The sequence below is a fragment of the Hoplias malabaricus genome, chromosome 5 (assembly GCF_029633855.1).
Source record: "Hoplias malabaricus isolate fHopMal1 chromosome 5, fHopMal1.hap1, whole genome shotgun sequence".
Taxonomy (NCBI): domain Eukaryota; kingdom Metazoa; phylum Chordata; class Actinopteri; order Characiformes; family Erythrinidae; genus Hoplias; species Hoplias malabaricus.
The window spans coordinates 36,165,735-36,184,830 of record NC_089804.1 but is presented as its reverse complement, the minus strand read 5'-3'; the positions used below and the strand labels follow the sequence as shown (position 1 = coordinate 36,184,830).

Here is a 19,096-nt window from a genome sequence, read left to right as displayed (position 1 = left end):
AGGTGGCAAAAATAAAGGTCAGATATTAACTACTTAAGTGCTCAGGACAAAGGGTAAGTCAAGGCAATAAATGAAGCACAAAGGTTTACAGAACATACGCCTTCTACGACACTGCAGAATATTGCTTAAAGTTTTTATACATTTATTACATATAATAAATATTTATATTAAATACAAAGTTTAATTTGTTTGTGTACAGCTTAGAAATGAACTACTGCAAATATTTACAGCTTATTGAAATTAAATATTGCAAATGTTTAAAAAGTATCTAAAATCACCTCCTCCTCAAATAGATAAAATACAGGAGCACAGGTGGAGTCACGTTTGGTGTTGGCAGATTTAACCAAGGCCTCATGTTAAAACTGTGTAAATACATGTTGTCTAAACACATATATTGGAACATATTCCATTAGTTTTTCAGGCATGTAATTTAACGTATTTCCAGGCTATCGTTTATGGCTAAATAAGATTTACTCAGATTATATCTCTAAGAGTCATTTTTTTCATTGTAGGGACTTTTCTGAGCCTTGCATAACTAGTAGCAGAACTCATAGGCCTTCTCCATCTTTTAAACCGAGCCCAAAAGGACTATCTCCAACTAGTAGTACAATTCATAGTCTTGCTCCATCTCTAAAACTGAGTCCAGCAGGTTTGCATGGTCATCTCCCTCTGCACTTGTGCTTCTTTCACACTGACCCTCGTCCAATCCGCTATCCACACTCCCTGTGCTGTGTCCCCTGGCCAATGCTGGTGGAGAGTGTGTGTTCATGTTCAGTTTGAGTCGGCTGCACACTCGGTTCAACTCATTCTCAAACTCCAGTTTCGCCACCAGCTCTTCCAGTGTCTGCCTGCTTGAGGCCCCTGTACAGGAAAAGAACAGGAAGAGTTACATAATCACAGCCACTTGTATACTATATCAATGTTTACAATCTTAGAAAGATGTTTGTGTTTCAGTGCTTTAGTTAAAAAAAAAAAAAAAGTATTATATGTGAGCCCCACCCCGGGTGACTGTGAGGAAGTTGGTATGTTCTCCCAGTGTCATGGGTTTCCTCTGGGTGGTCTGGTTTCCAAAAAAACACATTTGTAGGTGGATTGGTGACTCAAAAGTGTCCTTAAGTACGAGTGTTTTATTGAATATGTGAATGTGTGATCTACACATATGTTTTGGAATATTATGAAGATTTCACTGACCAAGAAGTCCAGGCAGATCCTGTGGGATTTCAGCTTCAGGCTTGAATTGTGAAAAGTGGTCAGGTCTATGTCTGCATCCCTGTCTAAGTCATGAGGGGGAGGAATAATAATGAGTGGTATTATGACATATTATAATAATTAAACATATACTATAATCTAAGTTAAGCATACCCACCCTATACACCTGTAATCAGGTCTTTCAGAGTGTCCAAACATCTCATTATGAGTAATCAGGCATAGGCCACAGCTATGAAGGGTCTCAGGGTGGTCATTAGAGAAGGCAGTAGAGATGTAAAGAACAGGTGTTGAGATGATGGGAGAAATAGACGAACAGTGTCCAGACTCTGGATCTTCTTTTGTGGCTTGGTCCAGGGCTGCAGCAAGGCCTTGTCTACACTCCCTCAGTTTGACTGACATTGATTCTGTCAAACTGTGGACAACAATACAGTCATATTCAAAGGTTTGGCCATTACAAAATAATATAATAACTATAGAGGGAAGCAAAAGTTAAGAGCTACATCTGAGCCACTTTTCAAGTATTAAACTACTTTTTCCATTGTGTCTTGATTATAAATTCTATATATGTAATCCTGATTAACAGAGATGAGTTTTTGGGTTTAAATTGATAACCAGAATTACCAGAATGTGAACTTTATGATTATTCTTTGTAACTTATTATTTGATGTTCAATAAATTATAACATTTTAAGACAGCAAAAATGTTTGTCTTATGAGTTAGAAATGTTTTATAGTGTACAGTAGATATGTATTTTTAACAACATTCCCATATTATTTATTGTTAGTTGTTTCCAAGAGTGAACTGTATTTTAGTTAAACTTATTTAGATCATTTTATATTTATGTAGTTTTATGATGAGTTCACTACTACAATGCTACATTAATCTGTTATCATTAAAAAGAGATTGGCTAAACATAATTACAAACATATACAAAAACTTTGGTTTTAACACAATTAATAAAAAAATACTTACTATAACTCGAATAACAAATGACTTTTCCCTTTAAAACAATATAAACGACAGCCGACAGGTTGAAAATAAAAAATACCGTTAAGGCCGTTACACTAGAAGGTACGTTTTAAAACGCGGGAGTTCGCCCGAAAAAGAATCGATTCTCCGATTTCAGGCAGGACAGAATAGGGAGTTGACTCCAAAGTTTTTGATTCAATTAAAACAAGAATATATTACCTTTTCTGAAAATAAATCATAATAATTCAACTGCAACAGTGTGTATAAGGTTTTTGTGACGAAACTACGAATTTAATAGTGACTATTTAAAATAAGATACATTTTTATCCCTAAGAAACTTCCAGCACCACAACAACATACATAATGCACAAGAACACACGTAGGTGAGTCCAGATATTAAGGCGAGGAGTGTTGGGGAGTGGGTAGGTGTTCAAGGGGTTACTTTTAAAAATGTAGTTACAATGGTATACACGCCATTTACATGAACACTAAGACCTGCTAATAAGGGTATGAGAAGTGTCAATACAAGTGTTAAAGGCATAAGAGTAACAACAACGTATTTACGCAAAACATGTTGCTCATATATGGATTAGTGAGCGAAATACACGTTGTCAGATTTTAAAATACAAAAAAAAGTATATATTTTTTCCTTGTTATATGTACCTTACTTTCTCCAAATGACAATTTCCTCTTGCTGTTCCTCTGGTGGCCGCAGGCGGCGTTGTTCATCAATTGGAACAGACGCAACTGAATCTGGGTGAAAATGGCCGGGCAGGAGGATCCAGTGCAGAGGGAAATTCACCAAGATTGGGCGAACCGAGAGTATATCGAAGTCATTACCAGCAGCATCAAGAAAATAGCCGACTTTCTCAACTCCTTTGGTGGGTTTGGGGATAAAACGGCATTTGTGTGTCGTTAAAAAGCCCCCTTTTGACGGTGTGTCTGTCGTGTTTACCCTTCTGTGGAATGAGGAGTGGCTGTTAGCTTTAGTTGAAGGTTTTTAGTCTGCGTTAAGTTAAAATAAATTTTAATACAAGTGTTTGCATTCTACCATGCCAAGCAATACACAACATATTTGTTGGATGTTTCAGGGAATATACATAGATTGAGGTAGGCTTTTTTTATTTTCCTCAGATTCCTTTTTCAATGTTCCGTTCCACCTTAAACGTCGTGAGGTTAAATGCTGCGCCATTTAAGGTGGAACGGAATTCGAATGAAGAACATCCTCTGAATATTTACAGTAGTTTTGGTATAAAAGATGTGGGCAGAGTGAATTAAGCATTGTTTAAGTGTGAAATTATATATCTGCTTTTCCTCCTAAAGCTGAATATTTCTCAGGCCAAATCTGACTATAGAGGTCTTCCTGTTTTTCCATGGGTGGAACAACTCGCTCATTTTCAAATTAATAACCGGATTTGTATATTTTATTTATATGAAATGGATCTCCATTTAATCGCGGTTGTATTTATTTACAGCGATTTGTCAATGAGTCATTTATCTGATACCTTTGGTTTTCAGAAATTCTGTGGTTAGTGTTAAATTTAAAATTGGAGTAGGTACATTTGTAGAAAACACTGTGTAAGCTACTGTTTGAAAATATTTAACCAGAAATATTCCTCTAGCTATTTCAACTGTCTTTGCACAGCTACTCCTCCAAAACCTATGGGCACCCGCTGCCTGACTACAGCTGGAGGAGCCCGAGAGAGAGAGAAAGAAAGAAAGAAAGATTAGTGGAGAGATAAGCACAGTATTTTTGTTTCATGTGGTCTGGATGAAATGGTTGGAAGTCACCATATACAGATTGCCTTTTTATTAATATGCTTATAAAATAAATGACCTACCTCAGCTGTGATTACATTTTCATCACACTTTAAAATATTTTAAGCTGATGTGTTGAAATTCCATTGAAAGTAAACAATATTAAATGAATGTCCTTAAATACTTTTTGAGCTGTGTGTTAAACTTGTCTTCACAGGGCTAGGGGATTTAAGCAGATTCATTCTTACATGCAGTGATAAAAGTTTTTTGTAGTGTGTTTGGTGCAACAAAAGATGATGAGAAATTACGAGAGAAGAGTAAAATTTAGGAATGTTATTTGAATAATAAGCATCCCTCTGTATCCTTTCCTCTCCAGACATGTCCTGCAGGTCCCGCTTAGCCACTCTAAATGAAAAACTGACGGCTCTAGAGAGGAGGATTGAGTATATTGAAGCCAGAGTAAGTGAATATTTGAAAACTGAAAAAGAAAAGCACTCGATGAGAGTTTTGCACAGTTTCATTTGGAATATGTGGTTGGTGTAGCATAACTGTTTACACTAGTGCCCTCCAAATGGCATTGTAGCTTAATTATCAGTTCATTATACAAGTGTATTTATATTCTTAACTATTTTTTTTGCCTAAGTCTGTAATCTGCTCTAAATAAATGCATCAGCCAAATGCTATAATATAAAGGTAAATATGTTATTATGGGCAAATAGAGAATGAAATTTTCTTTTAATTATGGTAGGCCAGAAATCTCAATCAATGGCAAACCTACTCAACAAGCAAGGTTTCAATTATGCTATCATTGAAAGTGAACTTGTAATAGATCTCAGAGGTATAAGAACACAGATATTTAGAACACAAATATTAAGAAAGTCTCGATTATCCATCGAATTTGGAAAGGAAGCATTTGATTAGACTTTTTAATTCTGGTTTTCTGTCTATCTGAATTAATATTTGAAACATAGAAATATTACTGATTTCAAGCTAAATTAAGTTGGCTATGACTTTCCATAATAATAGTCTGTAGTTAAGTAGCTGTAATAATTAACTGCACAAAATGATTTGACTGTCGATAATTGCTGTATTTGACAACCCATTTTCATTGTTTGCTCTCTCACTATTGGGTTAATTGTAAAAACAATCAGTAGATGACTTTCTTAACTACCCAGTTGTTATATAGCCTTTGAGAAGTAATGTGGTCCTTTTTAAAATGTCTGCATATTGCACCAGTTGAGTTCTGTGGTGCAACTATTTTTACAAGCAGGAAATTTTGACACCAACACCATTGTTACAGCTCAGAGTGAAACTGATGCATGTTGGTTGCTAAATTGAACTGATGGGTGGTAAATATTGAGCCTATGTTGACCTAAGTGTTGAGCTTTATAATGCAGTAATAAATGTTTTGTAATACAATGAACATGAAAGTAACTCTGTTACTCTTTTCCTTTTCCAGGTGACAAAAGGGGAAACGTTGACCTAATCGTTTTGCCACTGAGGGATAAAAAATGGCCACAATCCATTTTCTCCTCCTATTTCATTCAAGCTCAACAACTTAACCAAGCGTCAATCGACTGACTGTTTTAGACCAGCCTCTTAAAGCCCAAATTAGGAACTGCTGAAACAGCATCACAGGACTGACTTTGAGTCTGTAAAAAAAAAAAGAGAACATGGGAAACCTACATGATGTTTATTTAAAGGGGGTGTTCTTTACAAAAAATAAAAACAAAAAGTCTCTGATTTTATCACCTGCGGCAATTCCTGATTGGGGCTTTAACGTGTGGGACCATTGTGATTACGTCTATGAGCATTTTAAATATGTTCCACAATTTCTGCCTCAGTATGAATAATGTTTGTTGGTTGTTTTTTTATTTTTATTTTTTTTTTTCCTTGATCCTCAAATTGGGGTCAGTTACTTGTTACTGTCTTTGTGGTGCTTGCACATTTGAGATTGTTGTTCCTTTTACCTTTAATGCTGTTAAGCTTGACCAGCGGTTATAAACATGCAAACTTAGACACTAAAATTCAGTTGCTTTGTCTAGCATTGAATAAAGTAATTAGTAAATAAAACCTGCCATTATAGACATGAAATCATGAAACAACATGGAGAATGGTTATATATTTTTTAAACAAATATACTTGTAAAAATTATCTTTTGATCTTTGACCCCTAAGTGTTTAACAGGTTTCTTTATGTATTTTTTGCAATTGTCAGAAAATGCAAAGCGCTGCGTTTGCAGAAACATTGTTTCCCTGTGACAGTTTCTCATGCAACACAGCATCTCAGCTTCTTCACACAGCGAGCTATGGTGTGTTTTGACAGTCAGGAGTTTCTGAAGTGCCAATTTGACCATGTTAAAGTGACAGGTGCATCTCTGCAGCAGTGCTGTTTTGTGTTTATTTAATGCTCATACATTGATGTTTTGTGGTTAAAAAAGGACAATAAAACAACAATTAACCAATGTTCTGCCTTTTGTTCATATGAACCATAATGCACTATTAATTTTCTGATTATTTCCTCTCCTGTAGCGTTTTAAAGCAGCTTCCCTGTTTCACCCTCAAAACTAAATTATATATTTAAACACTTTCCAAGTACAAAGTTGTTTAAATGAAAAATCTGGTAAGAAAAAAATGTAAACAAAGTATTTTTTAAAAACATCAAAGCAGACACATTATTTTCAAATAGGTTCCATATTATATTTTTCCTCCTAATCCATAGGTAAATGGATATTTAAAAAATAGATTTATTTGGTATGTATTAATGTGAAGTAACAATTCTGTATGGTCTTTGATATGTTTTCAGTTACAGATATTTTCTCATACGTTATTTAAATTATTAAAAGTCCCAAATCTGTTGATTTACATCAATGTTCAATATAATCCACCCAGGTTTTTCCCCCTAAAAATCAAGGTAATTTTCTGGATGATTTTTTTATGCATCAATATTGGCTTTTATTTTGAAATCGTTCTTCGTGTTGTGTGTTGCTTGTTGCTGCTGGCGTGTGTTGCGTTAGCATCCGTTAAATCTTGTAGACAATAAAAGTCTGCAGTAAAAGTTCTCCCTAATCGGCAGATGAAAACATGAAGCGCTCATTCTGTCGGGATTTAAGCAGCGGTTTGGAGAATGTTCCTGTTTTAATAGATAACCAATGTGGGGGCGCTTTACCCAGATTTCAGGTGATCATTTTTGTAATTTTACGCTTATACAGTCCTTTCGGAAACCTGGAGTGCTATATATTTAAGTAATCAAGTGCGTATTGCTAATATTAAAGTATTAGAAGTATTTGGTGTTCGTTTATGCTAAAACTAAGCTGTTGTTTATCTTCGTTTTGTATTTAATCCTGTTTACTATTTTATGTGCAGAGGTGCAGTTCTGTATTTCGGCCACTAGATGACAGCACGTTTCCACAGGCTCACTCTCAGTACACATTCTAAAACAGACGTCTTTCAAAAGATACTGCATTTCCATATAGAACTACACCCTGCACAAAGATAAATAAAAACGCCCACTAACAGGCGCTGCTCAGAGGGGCTGTTGAACAATGGAACTGTGTTCTCTGGAGTGATGGAACATATCCAACATCAGTACCTGACCTCCAATGGTTTTGTGGCAACTGTCAACACTAACATTTAGTGACTGTTTAGAGCCTTTGCAGAACAGTAGATAAGGAGTAATTACTAATACGCTTGATTTCAGGAGTGTTGGCATGAACAGGTGTCCAAATTTTGTACATAGTGTTGTTAGTACGTTCTGTGGTAGGGACAGAATAACCCATAGCAGCTGAATAAGGCAGATATTAATCTCCTTTTCTTTTTATTTCCCCTGCAGTACACTCTAGAGAACATCCAGGGTCCTGAATGTGACATTGACCCAAGTGAAGTGACTCTTCCGGGCTGCTCCTGCTGCTCTCTGACCTGTGCTCCAGACAGCTGCCCGTGCCTGTGTTTTGGTCAGTCCTACACCAGCGAGGGACTTTTAACACAGCAAGAAGTACGAGAAGAAAAGGAGCCCGGACAGAGCTTCAGCCGACCAGTTTTCGAGTGTAATGTCTTGTGTGAGTGTAGAGAGTCCTGTAGCTCTCGTGTGGTCCAGAAGGGGTTGAAGGTCCAGCTGGGTGTGTTTCAGACTCTGGACAGAGGTTGGGGGGTTCTGGCTCTGGAAGCTGTTCCTCGAGGCTGCTTTGTGTGTGAGTACGCAGGGGAAGTCCTTAGCTTCCAGGAGGCCCGGAGAAGACAGCTGTCCCAGTCCTCTCAGGACATGAACTACATCATCAGTGTCCAGGAGCATGGCGCTGGACAGCAGCTCAGCCGCACTTTTGTGGACCCGGTCGCCATAGGCAACGTGGGGCGCTTCCTGAACCACTCGTGCCAACCGAACCTGGTGATGGTGCCTGTCAGAGTGCACTCTGTCGTGCCCAGACTGGCTCTGTTCACCTGCAGAGACGTCGAGGCTGGAGAGGAGCTCACTTTCAGTTACGCTGGAGGACTTGACTTCAGCAAACAAACACAGACTGGAACTGGAACTGGAGCTGAGCTTCTCCAGAGGAAAGTATGCCACTGTAGAGCACCCAACTGCACTGGGTTTCTGCCTTTAGACACATCAGTCCTGCACTAGGAGACCTCTGAGTTATTTTGTCCAATTCAGATGTAAATAACTATGTTTATTTATTGCAAATACATCAGAAATTCAGAAAATCACAGCTGTACTATGTATACTATGTATACTATGTGTAGGACAGCAGTGTTACTCACTATTGTGTAAACAGTACAATGAGGTCCTCTACTCACTCTCTGAGCAAATTTAGAGTCTCCTTCCCCTTTAAGGGCACCGGAAGATTTCATTGGCTCCAACTCCCTGGGGCGGTAAGCAATTAAAGGGTGCCTTTGGGTGTTTGGATATAGTAACACATCTCACTCCCCAGCCGCTGAAGGAGGGGGCTTGAAGTGACCCACTTCAGCAAAAGTCTCCATTCTTAAATCCGGCCCCTCTCTCCTGCACGTCTCTGCCCCATTTCCAGCCTGGACCTGTCTTCATCTACATAGTGATATTAATACCCACATCTGGGTTAATTAGCCCAGAGACCAGAGACGGAGAGCAGAGCTCCAGAAACGAGTCCGGACCACGAGACGCTGAAGAAGAGCAGGGGAACGGTCCAGTGGAGTAAACGTTATAGTCCAGCACCTGCTGCGTTAAACGACAGGAAGCATTCTGCAACCTGTCACAGGTGGAGTAGGGAGACCCTCTGGTTACTGGAGAAGCAGAGAGGAGGATGATGACACTCCATCAATAGATTCCGTGTCTGAAACTGTGCCCTATTCACGGTATAGTGCACTATTTTGGGGTTCCGCCATTTTGTAGTGGTGTCTGAAAACCACTACAAAAAGTGGATAATATTCAGTGCACACAAACAATCCCACAATGCACTGCAAGAAGTATTGTATAACCAATGTACACTACTGAATAGCAGATACCCATAATCCATTGCATCTGAAATCATTCACTACCCTCCTGGACTCTGTTCATTATAATAGTGCACTGTATGGGGAGAATAGGGGTGAATAGGGAGCCATTTTAGACACAGCAAATGTGTCACAATGTAATAGTTCAAAGCACGTAAGAAGACTGATGAATGGGGCAGAGTGGGGGTTCTAATAAAGAGGCAAGTGAATGTTCAAGGCAGAGGTTTTTCCTCATTAAGAGACCCATAGACCTGAACATAGGTGTTTCTAATAAAGTGTCTATATATGTGGTTATACAAAGGAGGGGGTTATAATAAAGTGGACTGAGTATATCCTGGTCAAGTATCCTGAGAGTGTTGGGTGCTATAGTAATTCAGGCGGCTGCTGTGTTGTTGCGAGAGTGCTGCAGTCTGCGCTGTAGAGGAACACGCTAAAGCTTCAATGATGGAGTCACTACCAATTTGACTCTTTCTGCTAATCATCAGCTCATTATGAAACTCTCAATGAGCTCAGGAAATGGAGACAACACTTCACTGCAGTGCTCTGCCTGTGGATGGATCAGCTCGTTTTATCCTGCTGTAAGATGACAGTTAAATAACAAGTGCTTGCATTAAGCCTGCACTTTGACTACAACACAGAGATTTAGTAATGAGTGGGGATGTTTTTTTCCTTCTTTGTGGCGGGTCTTAATGGCTTTTCCCAGAACAATGGCCCTGCCCTTATCTGCAACATTATGAAGAGTGTTCATTAACAACCACAATCTCCTGTTATTACAAACCCAGCTCCAAATCATAAGTGGGGCAGTGGTCTCAGTGCTGGCCCCGTCATCCGGAGACTGTCGACTGGATCCCTAGCGATGCCTCAGATATCCAAGGCTGGAAGTCTGGGAGAGAGCAATTGGTCTCTCTCTGTCTCGTCCTTTCCCTCCGTCAATTTCAGAGTGCAGGCCAATTTGGACATCTGTCAGCTGAATTCACAGTGTTGTACTAGCATTGCATTTCCAGTTAGAGAGGTAGGGGTTGTTGGCATCACATGCTGTTCCACTACTTCCATTGACTGAGCATTGGGCAAGTCCAGTCCTCTACAGCTCTGTCCAATCCAGCGGACCACTGGCATTGAGCATGGTTACGAAACATGACTCTAAACAACAGTGGCTAAGTTCCTCTGAATTTGATGATGCCTTATTAACTCCACTGGGATTTGCCTTTTAGATGATGTTAGATATGTTCTGAATCACAAACGCGACTCCAATACATCCCTAAGTGATTTTCTGGAACTCCATCACTTCAGAGAACAAAGTTCCACTGCTCCACAGCCCAGTACTGAGTGGTTAAGCTTTTGGCCTCTTTGCATTGATCACACAAGCTTAGGCTTGGGTGTGGATGCTCCAGAGCAGTCCACTGTCATTCCTAAAGTGTATTTTATGAAGAAAATCCCTGCACAGCTTCAGTGTTTTCAGTTTTATTAAGGTGTTCCAATGAGTTTAAATGAAAGTCTTCATAGGTCAAAAACCTTGTATCAACTTCACAAAAGAGAGATATTTCTATTGGTTCATTCTTCATAAAATCTTCACTGTGTAAAAACCCCAGCAAAGATTCAAAGTGTAGTGACGTTGCCTGATGGTTGTAATTCCACTCTAATTGCTTTGTGCTGTATGTAAAGGAGTGGCATGTTCACTGGTCAGTAATCAGGACTGATAATAATGGCAGGTGTGTGATAGACTCTGTAAAATCTCCTTTTCTGTCTCATGACTCACAGAAGCAAGTGAGTAAGCAAGTCTCTGAAGTCTCTATGGCAACAGAAAGTGAGCGATCGATTGGACGCCTAAGTGTGGGCTCCGTTTCACTGTGTGTGTTGGAGGGTGAAAGCAGAGATCTCAGTTTAACACAAGCCATGACAGTGACTCCACAGGTTTGTCCGTGGCGATGCAGAGATGCAGTGCACGATTAAACATCTGTGAACGACATTAATTTTGAAATTAAATTTATTTTAATTGTAAAAACAGCTTCTTTTTCTCTTCTGAAAATCTTTAAACTCGATGTTGAAACATTGCTGTGAGGACAGATACAAAAGCATATGTCAGATGAGGTATAGATTTTAAATGTTTTAATTCTAGAATACCAACACAGCTCCAGCACTTTCCAAACATACTGCAAGGAGTTTGATCACACCTGAAAACACAGTTCTACAGGTTCAAAGCCCAAAGCTGGGGGGCTTTATACCTCTGCGATTGTCACTGAGCATGGTGATTTAATGTATCATGTATTTCCAGATAAAACCAATGAGTTTCAAAAATAAAGAAGAATATTTAAGAGGTCCAGATGGTTTGCACGTCTGCCAAAGAGCAAGTGCTCTAAACTGCTCCTGTCTTGGCAAGGAATTTGAACACTTTCATCTTTCAGAATTAAGAGAAATGCATCAGATAAACACAACAAAACCAAATTGTTTGCTGCACGAGCCGCAGTGAGTACAGTTAGTCTTTAGGATTTAGAGCTCAGTGACTGTACTAAAGTACACAGCAAAAAACATCTCCTATTCTGTACATAAGAAAAAATGTAGCGCTCTAAATGAATCCATTCACCCCAATCAGGTCAAGGCATCTGTTATTAGAAATGTGACGTGGATGTTGAATACGTCAACTCTAGCTGCCCATGAAAAGGCCTGCTTCCTAATTCTCTTGGTGGTGCCTTTATACTGATATTTTCCCTTAGAAATGAGCCAAATAGACCTTCTGCTTCACAGAAAACCCATCTTTAATAATCCAGAAAAAAGCAGATTGGAGATGGTTGGTGGTGTCAGACTTTTTTTTTCCCTTTGGCCTTGGATTCTTCAGTGAAAATAGGCCAGTGGTTTATTTAATTAGAAAGCCACCGTACAGTCCAGTCAAATCTAAAACTGCCTTATATTTATATATGGGGCAATGTGTCGAGAGAGAGAGAGAGAGAGAGAGATGCCCTAGTTTACATGGGTGTGAATGTTAGAAGTAGTGTTGCTTTCTCCTGCCCTTCTTCTATGGTTCATGAATGTTCATACTGTGACATGAATAAAGTGAATAAAGTTCAAACTTGTGCAAAGATAATGTACATCAAGTACATTAAAAATATGTTTGTCATATCACCATAACATTTAAACAACCAAAAACGTTTAAAGGATTTGGAAACATTCTGAATTTTCAATGTAATATATTTGAATAAGATTACAAACATAAAATTCCAAGTATAAAATACATAAATGACCAGAAACATAAGTAACAATATTTTATTCCAGAAATTACAGTTGTATATACATTGCAATATCTCCAAGGTGGGAGTATGGCTTATTTAATCAATTCATTCATTATTTGTAACCTCTTATCCAGTTCAGGGTCATGGTGGGTCCAGAGTCTACCTGGAATCATTGGGCGCAAGGCGGGAATACACCCTGGAGGGGGCGCCAGTCCTTCACAGGGCAACACAGACACACATTTACGGACACTTTTGAGTCGCCAATCCACCTACCAACGTGTTTTTGGACTGTGGGAGGAAACCGGAGCACCTGGAGGAAACCCACGTGGACGCAGGGAGAACACACCAAACTCCAGGACTTGAACCCACAACCTACAGGTCCCTGGAGCTATGTGACTGCGCCACTACCTGCTATGCCACCGTGCCACCTGGCTTTTTTAATTCTAAAGTGTATATTCAATTTGTCGCTGTCCGAAGAATATCTCAATAATGGTAACTTTACAGAGGGACAAATGTAATGGAAGTCAATGTAAAAAAGATTTTATTCCAAGTAATTATGGAGTATTTCTTTTGGTCCATTAAACTTTTCACACAGTCTGAAGCACAGCTGCTGTGTTCAGGTTATGTAGTAAACAAAAAATTCACCTAAACTGAGATTTCTATTTTCTTTAGACAATCATGAAATGTATATCCATTAAAGCCACATTGTACATTGTGCTTGAATTATAAGGTTGACTGTAAAAAACATTTCTGGAAAAAGGCTGTGCTGTATATTGACCTTTACAAGTATTTTGGGAGCTCTTCTACAGCTGGTGACAGTTGTTGTTAACTAAGGTCGCATAAACCATTCAGGCAAGTCTGATCAAAATAGTCTTCAGACCCTTCAGTCTGGAAAGATTCAGATTGAGTGTGAGGGTAGCACTGGCCAGCCCCTGTTACTGACCGCAACAGAAATAGATTTGAGCAGACTGTCACATCGGAAATGGGTTACGTCTCCATAGACACGCAACAAATTTCACCCCCGGTCTCCATCTGCATCCACTACATCTGCCTGATATTACTGGGATAGCATTGCAGTGTGTGATATGTTGACTGTTGTCATTATGTGTATATACATGATCCATTAAATTCTACTAAGAGTTAGGGATGTTTTTTTCCATTTCTTGTACAATTACTATTTTGGAAATGAGAGATATCAACAATACAACATTCTGACATTCTGTACATTCTTTATTGATGGTAAAGATATATTTTCTCATCTTCATTCAGCAAAGCTAAAATGTACTAATGCAATACCTTTGAATACGGTTTAAAGTTATTTTTTGTGAATACAAATGTTTAAACACAGTCAACGCTGAACAAGGATTGGCAAATTGTTTACCAATGAAGAATGTGATGTTAAATATAACAGGTGTGGTTACTGTTTGAGTACTGGGCCCGCTGTGCTCAGAACTGGAAGCCTGTTTATAAATCATTACTCTAAATATTTAGTACAGCCTTAAACTGGCCACTTTGTTTGGATTGTAAGGCTACATCACATTAAGTAAGCCTTTCATCACAAATGACTATGAAAACATGTAAAAAAAAAAAAAAGTCTTGTTCTAATGTGCATGTGGTCATAAATCAGGCTTCAGTCACTTTCAGTGTTATGACAACGGATATTTGTTGGAATAAGCCTTTAAATTAAAGTTGTTATGAAAGGTTTATGTATGTTTTAGGTCATCTTATGAAAGAATGACCAAAAGTAAAGTGTTACCTTTGTTTCTTATAAACCTCAGAGAGGGTAACCAAAAACATCAAAATGGTTAGCATCAGTTAGCATTATGTACATGGCAACATGCTAACATTTCTCTTAATTGTAATTAATTTCTGGGTATAGATCTAGCACAGAGTAAAAGTTTTACACTTTACCTTGTTTACCCCATGTTCACCTAAGCAGTGAAAGCCAGGTTTGCTCTGTGTGCTTTATTAAGCTCCAGTAATCCAATTAACCCGTCGTCCACATGCTAGCAATCCTGCTATATTATGCTGAGTGCTATGTCTTCGCTCAGTGAATGAATACATGTTTTACCAGACACCATTATGATTACCATCTTTTATAATATACTGTAGATAAATGTATATCAGCTGGTAACAGATTTAAGATTGAAAGTGAGTCTATTCTTATTGTTGCTATGTCAGTGTTTGGAGGTGACTGGGTTGGCCTGTGTGTTTATTGATGGGCTTAGCAGGCTTAGCTTCCTCTGAGAGAGATTAGTGCTCTAGTGCTGGTGACGGGTAAAAACTGAGCGACTAAACCATCATTAGCATCTTTAAAGCTACAATCAAGAGGTTTCCCAATGACAAATTGCAGCTCTTCTTTTCCTGAATGACAGAAGTAAATGGATGGGTAGCTTGTATTCACAGTCAGAGCTTTCAGAGACCTAAAGACCTGTGACTTTGATTTCTTATTTTTGCATGGTTGGCAAACAGACAAAAATGTTTTGTTGCTTAAATGAATTGAATTAATTTGGTAGATAATTAATTATTAAATAAATGAAGAGCAACTTTGACACAGTAGTAAAGGTCTACATTTTTAACAAGCACCAAACATCTAATGAAATATGACGATCAATGTGTGTAATTCCTTTTTCCACAAAATCACTCATTTTCACTATTATATTAACTACTGGTTATTTCAGTTTCATTTTATTGTTCCAAGATTACACATGCTGGTTTATAACCCCACTAATGGGCAGGGTGCAGGGTTCGGAAATTTGTGTTGTTTTTCTTCAAAATCTCTCGGAAAGGGTTACAGGTCAAATATCATTGTACTGAAGTTTTTTAATGTCCTTTAACCAGCCAACTCCACTTTTCTCCACCGCCCCTATACTCCCTTCCCTGCCCTCTGTGTCATTCTAATTCTCCTCAAGCAACTTGTTTTCCATTCGTCCATCACAGCTGTCCGACACGCTGCCATTAATGGTGGTTAAATTAAACCGTGTGTTACAGTGAGCTAATCAAGCCTGCCCAGCACCTGCAGACCAGCTCCCGATATTACACACACACACACAAAGCACGAAACTAGCAGGACACAGTCAACCAGGCTCATGATCAGAAATAATAGTGCTTACTGTCTGCGCTTATGATGCATTCGCATTTTCAAGAAATAAATAATTTATTTCAGTGTAGACCTATTAAAATTTTTGAAATATTACAGACACAGTGCTTAATAGGGTTATGTCAGGAAGGGTATCCGACATTAAAACTGTGCAACTGTGCGGTGTGCAGATTGCGGTTGGTCTGCTGTGGCGTCCTCAGACGGGAGCAGCCTAAAAGACAAAGAAGAAGAAGAAGAAGACAGACAAAGTGCTTAATCTGTTCCATTACTATGGGATGTTGATCCAAGTGACTTGCACATGAGGGTATCAACAGAAATGCTACTCTTACATATTGCTCACCTTAATATTCCTTTTGTTTACTTGTGTGTTTGTTTACATAAGGATGGATGGCACCAGTATTTTAGCTACTTAATGTTCCGTTCCGTTTCTGTTCTTAATGTTCTGTCTGAGTTCTAGAGCGATTATGTGGATTTGTTATTAAAACAGTGGTTTTATTTTATTTATTGCGGATATTGAAATGTTTTCATATTCTAATTCCAATGTCTGAATATTCTTTATAACCAAGATTTTGCTAAACTTTCATTGCTTTTTAAAGGGTTGTTTTTGTATTATCATGCTATTTTTTTATCATTATATCAGTGGCCCTAAAAAAACAAATTCAGTCATTTCAATTTCAAGATTGTGATTGGTCTGGAGCCTACCCAGAATCACTGGGTGCAAGGTGGGAACACACCCTGAATGAGGTGCCAGTCCATCACAAGGAAAAACACACTGACACATTCACACTTTGAGGACACTTTGAGTAGCTAATCCACCTACAAATGTTTGTGTTTGGACCTTGGGAGAAAACCAGAGCAGCTGTAGGAGGTTGCTCTGATTGAAACCCACACAGACACTGAAAGAACACACCACACTCCTCACAAACAATGACATAAGGCATAGCCCAAACCCACAACCCCAGGACCCTGGAGCTGTGTGACAGCGACGCTCCCTGTGGCACCACTATGCCGTCCGACCAAAATATTGTTTATTGCAATGCTTTCTGGGACAATAGCACAAACTATTGTGATGTACTCACTGTTGTACTGCTGTATGCAAACAAATGTGTATTTGTGTAATATATATATATTGCATTTTGAGAATTTGTGTGTGCGCTTGGCTTGTTGAGGTGCTCGGTGTTGGCTCAGCACAGCTTAATCTTTCTCGCATGTTTATCTATCTCTCCATCACGCTCTCCCTGTCCCTCTCCCTCTATCTCTATCTCTGTCTGTCTTGTCTGTGCTTCCCCCACCTCAGAGCTCAGGAGAATACCACGGTGATGCATTTCCATAGTTACAACATCAGTGAGTGGGAGATTTCTGTATGATTCCCACGCAAGTGTTTCAAGTGCAGTTTTAGAACAAGACCAGCCTGAGTGAGCCTCTTTACCAAAGAAGGAAACAGCACCAGAAATGCATTAGTCGTACTACATTTATGAGTCACTAAAAATACCTTGCAGGTTCTGCACGTCCAGGTTCACCTTTCTCAATGCTAAGTGTCAGACAGACGGGTATAGAAACTACTTTAAACGTGAAAATTTAATACAGTGTGGTCTACACATCATTGTGGAGCTGTGAAATCTCAAACTGTTGCATCACTTGACTTCACTTGCCCTCTCACCCATTACTCCAGCACATTTGTGGTTTTTAAGTACACAGTTCCAATGTTCAGACCCATTACGATGGAAGATGACATTAAAGACGATCAATAGCTGTGGTGTGAACACAAAGAGGAGTCCAAGTCCAGACCGTTGCGGCTAATTAGAGCAACACTACTCTAATGCTGTTCTAATAAGAACGTTCCCCAGGGGACAACCAAAGCCATTATCACTGTATAATTGTCTTTTATTTTTAGAGAGACAGAACTTTGTCCTGTAGGGCAGAACATGCTCGCCTTGTTAGGGCTTTAGTGTGAGTAAAAGATACATTTTTAACAGGACATGCAAGACGTGTCCAGCTATAGAATCACAAAATTGTACAGCCCATAGAGGTTCATGAAAAAATGGTAAATAATTGTCCAGTGTCCAGTTCCAACACATCTAAGGCATTGTGTATAAATGATATATAGTATATGGTTCAGATTATAGCTGGGTTAGACTGTCTGGGGAGCTATTACGATTGGTTTAATATCCTTAATATTGGTTAGGATTGGTTTAGTATCCTTTATATTATATCATAAAATGTAGTTTTTAATATAAAAGCCATCTGAGAATTTTATGGTGGACAAAATTCAAACACACACTTTACTGACTATTATTATACTAAATTATAATCAGTGCTAATTGCAAAATTGTTGATCCAGAGGCATTTTAGAGTGTCAGAGAAGAGTCACTAACTGTATTTCTCTTTTGACTGAGCCTTGTGTTGATAAATTATGGCCTCCTGCCACTGAAGCAGTCGAGTGAAGCGGAAACCTACATTTACGCAAGACACACTGAAGATTGAGTTTGTACTCGACAGAAACAAAAGCACACTGATCACACACATCAGACACACCCTCCCTTCCCATTTACTTTCTCCTTTCACAACGACACCAACAATAGACATTTAGTTAGTGTATATTCTTTCTCCATCTTCCTCTGTCGCTTCACAATAGCTCCATTCATCTGCTGCTCCACTGCCTTGTGTGGGTTTGCTCTTTTTCTTACAATCCATACTCAGAAGGACAGAGGAATTCTTAATGGTTTCCATAAATGGCAAGAGAAATTTAAATCAGCTGCTTGTTTATCTTCAGTGTTTCTAATATGATGTGATTTCTTATGTGTCATCCCTTGAAATCAAAAACAATGTCTGTGACTTGTTCCTTCCTCATGGGTTAAATCAATCTGGCCTCAGTATCACTAGACAATCTATTAAAAGCAGATTAAGTTTGCCCTTAAAAGAGACAGACAACCAAGCCCCTGCCAAAAGGACACAGAGATTTTATGCTTGAATTTTTATCTTCTGGAACTACTCTTCACAAAGTACATACTCATAAATGTACATTTACATTTACAAAAATGTAAAAATGCATGTCAGTCATTAGCTATGCAAATCTAAAAAAATGCGCCTATTCTGTTGCTAAATTATTCCTCTGCTGCTAAGAAAATGATGGTGATATGTTGGACATTACCTTAGTCTCACTGAGGTCATGAGAACTTAGATTTGATCTTTTATGGGTATAACGTATGTGAAGCTTTGAACAGCTTGAATTTAAAGCCCTAATGAATCTAATATCAATACCTAATATCTTGCAATTGACAACTCAAAAATTATAAACCCTCACCCCACCACCACCCTTTAATGTTATTCTTGTTGTTTTTGTTATGTTGTGTATGTGTGGGCATAACTATATG

General features: G+C 38.6%; 3 protein-coding genes across 4 annotated transcripts; 2 read left to right on the top strand and 1 right to left on the bottom strand.

Moving 5' to 3' along the window:
- Window positions 1-129: 129 nt before the first annotated feature.
- On the bottom strand, window positions 130-2,912 carry LOC136696759 (uncharacterized protein C3orf62-like). Of its 2 annotated transcripts, none has more exons than XM_066671432.1 (4): window positions 2,842-2,912; window positions 1,367-1,621; window positions 1,192-1,274; window positions 130-861 (listed from the first exon to the last, which is right to left on the bottom strand). In XM_066671432.1, the coding sequence occupies exons 2-4, from the start codon at window positions 1,606-1,608 to the stop codon at window positions 599-601; spliced, it is 588 nt and encodes a 195-aa protein (XP_066527529.1). In that variant the 5' UTR covers window positions 1,609-1,621; window positions 2,842-2,912; the 3' UTR covers window positions 130-598. The 2 variants fall into 2 exon arrangements, with proteins under 2 accessions (XP_066527529.1, XP_066527528.1); XM_066671431.1 differs by lacking the exon at window positions 2,842-2,912 and adding an exon at window positions 2,182-2,304.
- brk1 (BRICK1 subunit of SCAR/WAVE actin nucleating complex) lies at window positions 2,882-5,894 on the top strand. The gene is made up of 3 exons (XM_066671433.1): window positions 2,882-3,059; window positions 4,313-4,395; window positions 5,396-5,894. The coding sequence occupies exons 1-3, from the start codon at window positions 2,942-2,944 to the stop codon at window positions 5,420-5,422; spliced, it is 228 nt and encodes a 75-aa protein (XP_066527530.1). The 5' UTR covers window positions 2,882-2,941; the 3' UTR covers window positions 5,423-5,894.
- Window positions 5,895-6,966: 1,072 nt separating this feature from the next.
- Window positions 6,967-11,415, top strand: setmar (SET domain and mariner transposase fusion gene). The gene is made up of 2 exons (XM_066671999.1): window positions 6,967-7,115; window positions 7,768-11,415. Exons 1-2 carry the CDS (start codon window positions 7,020-7,022, stop codon window positions 8,551-8,553), a joined length of 882 nt encoding a protein of 293 aa, XP_066528096.1. The 5' UTR covers window positions 6,967-7,019; the 3' UTR covers window positions 8,554-11,415.
- The last annotated feature ends 7,681 nt before the right edge of the window (window positions 11,416-19,096 follow it).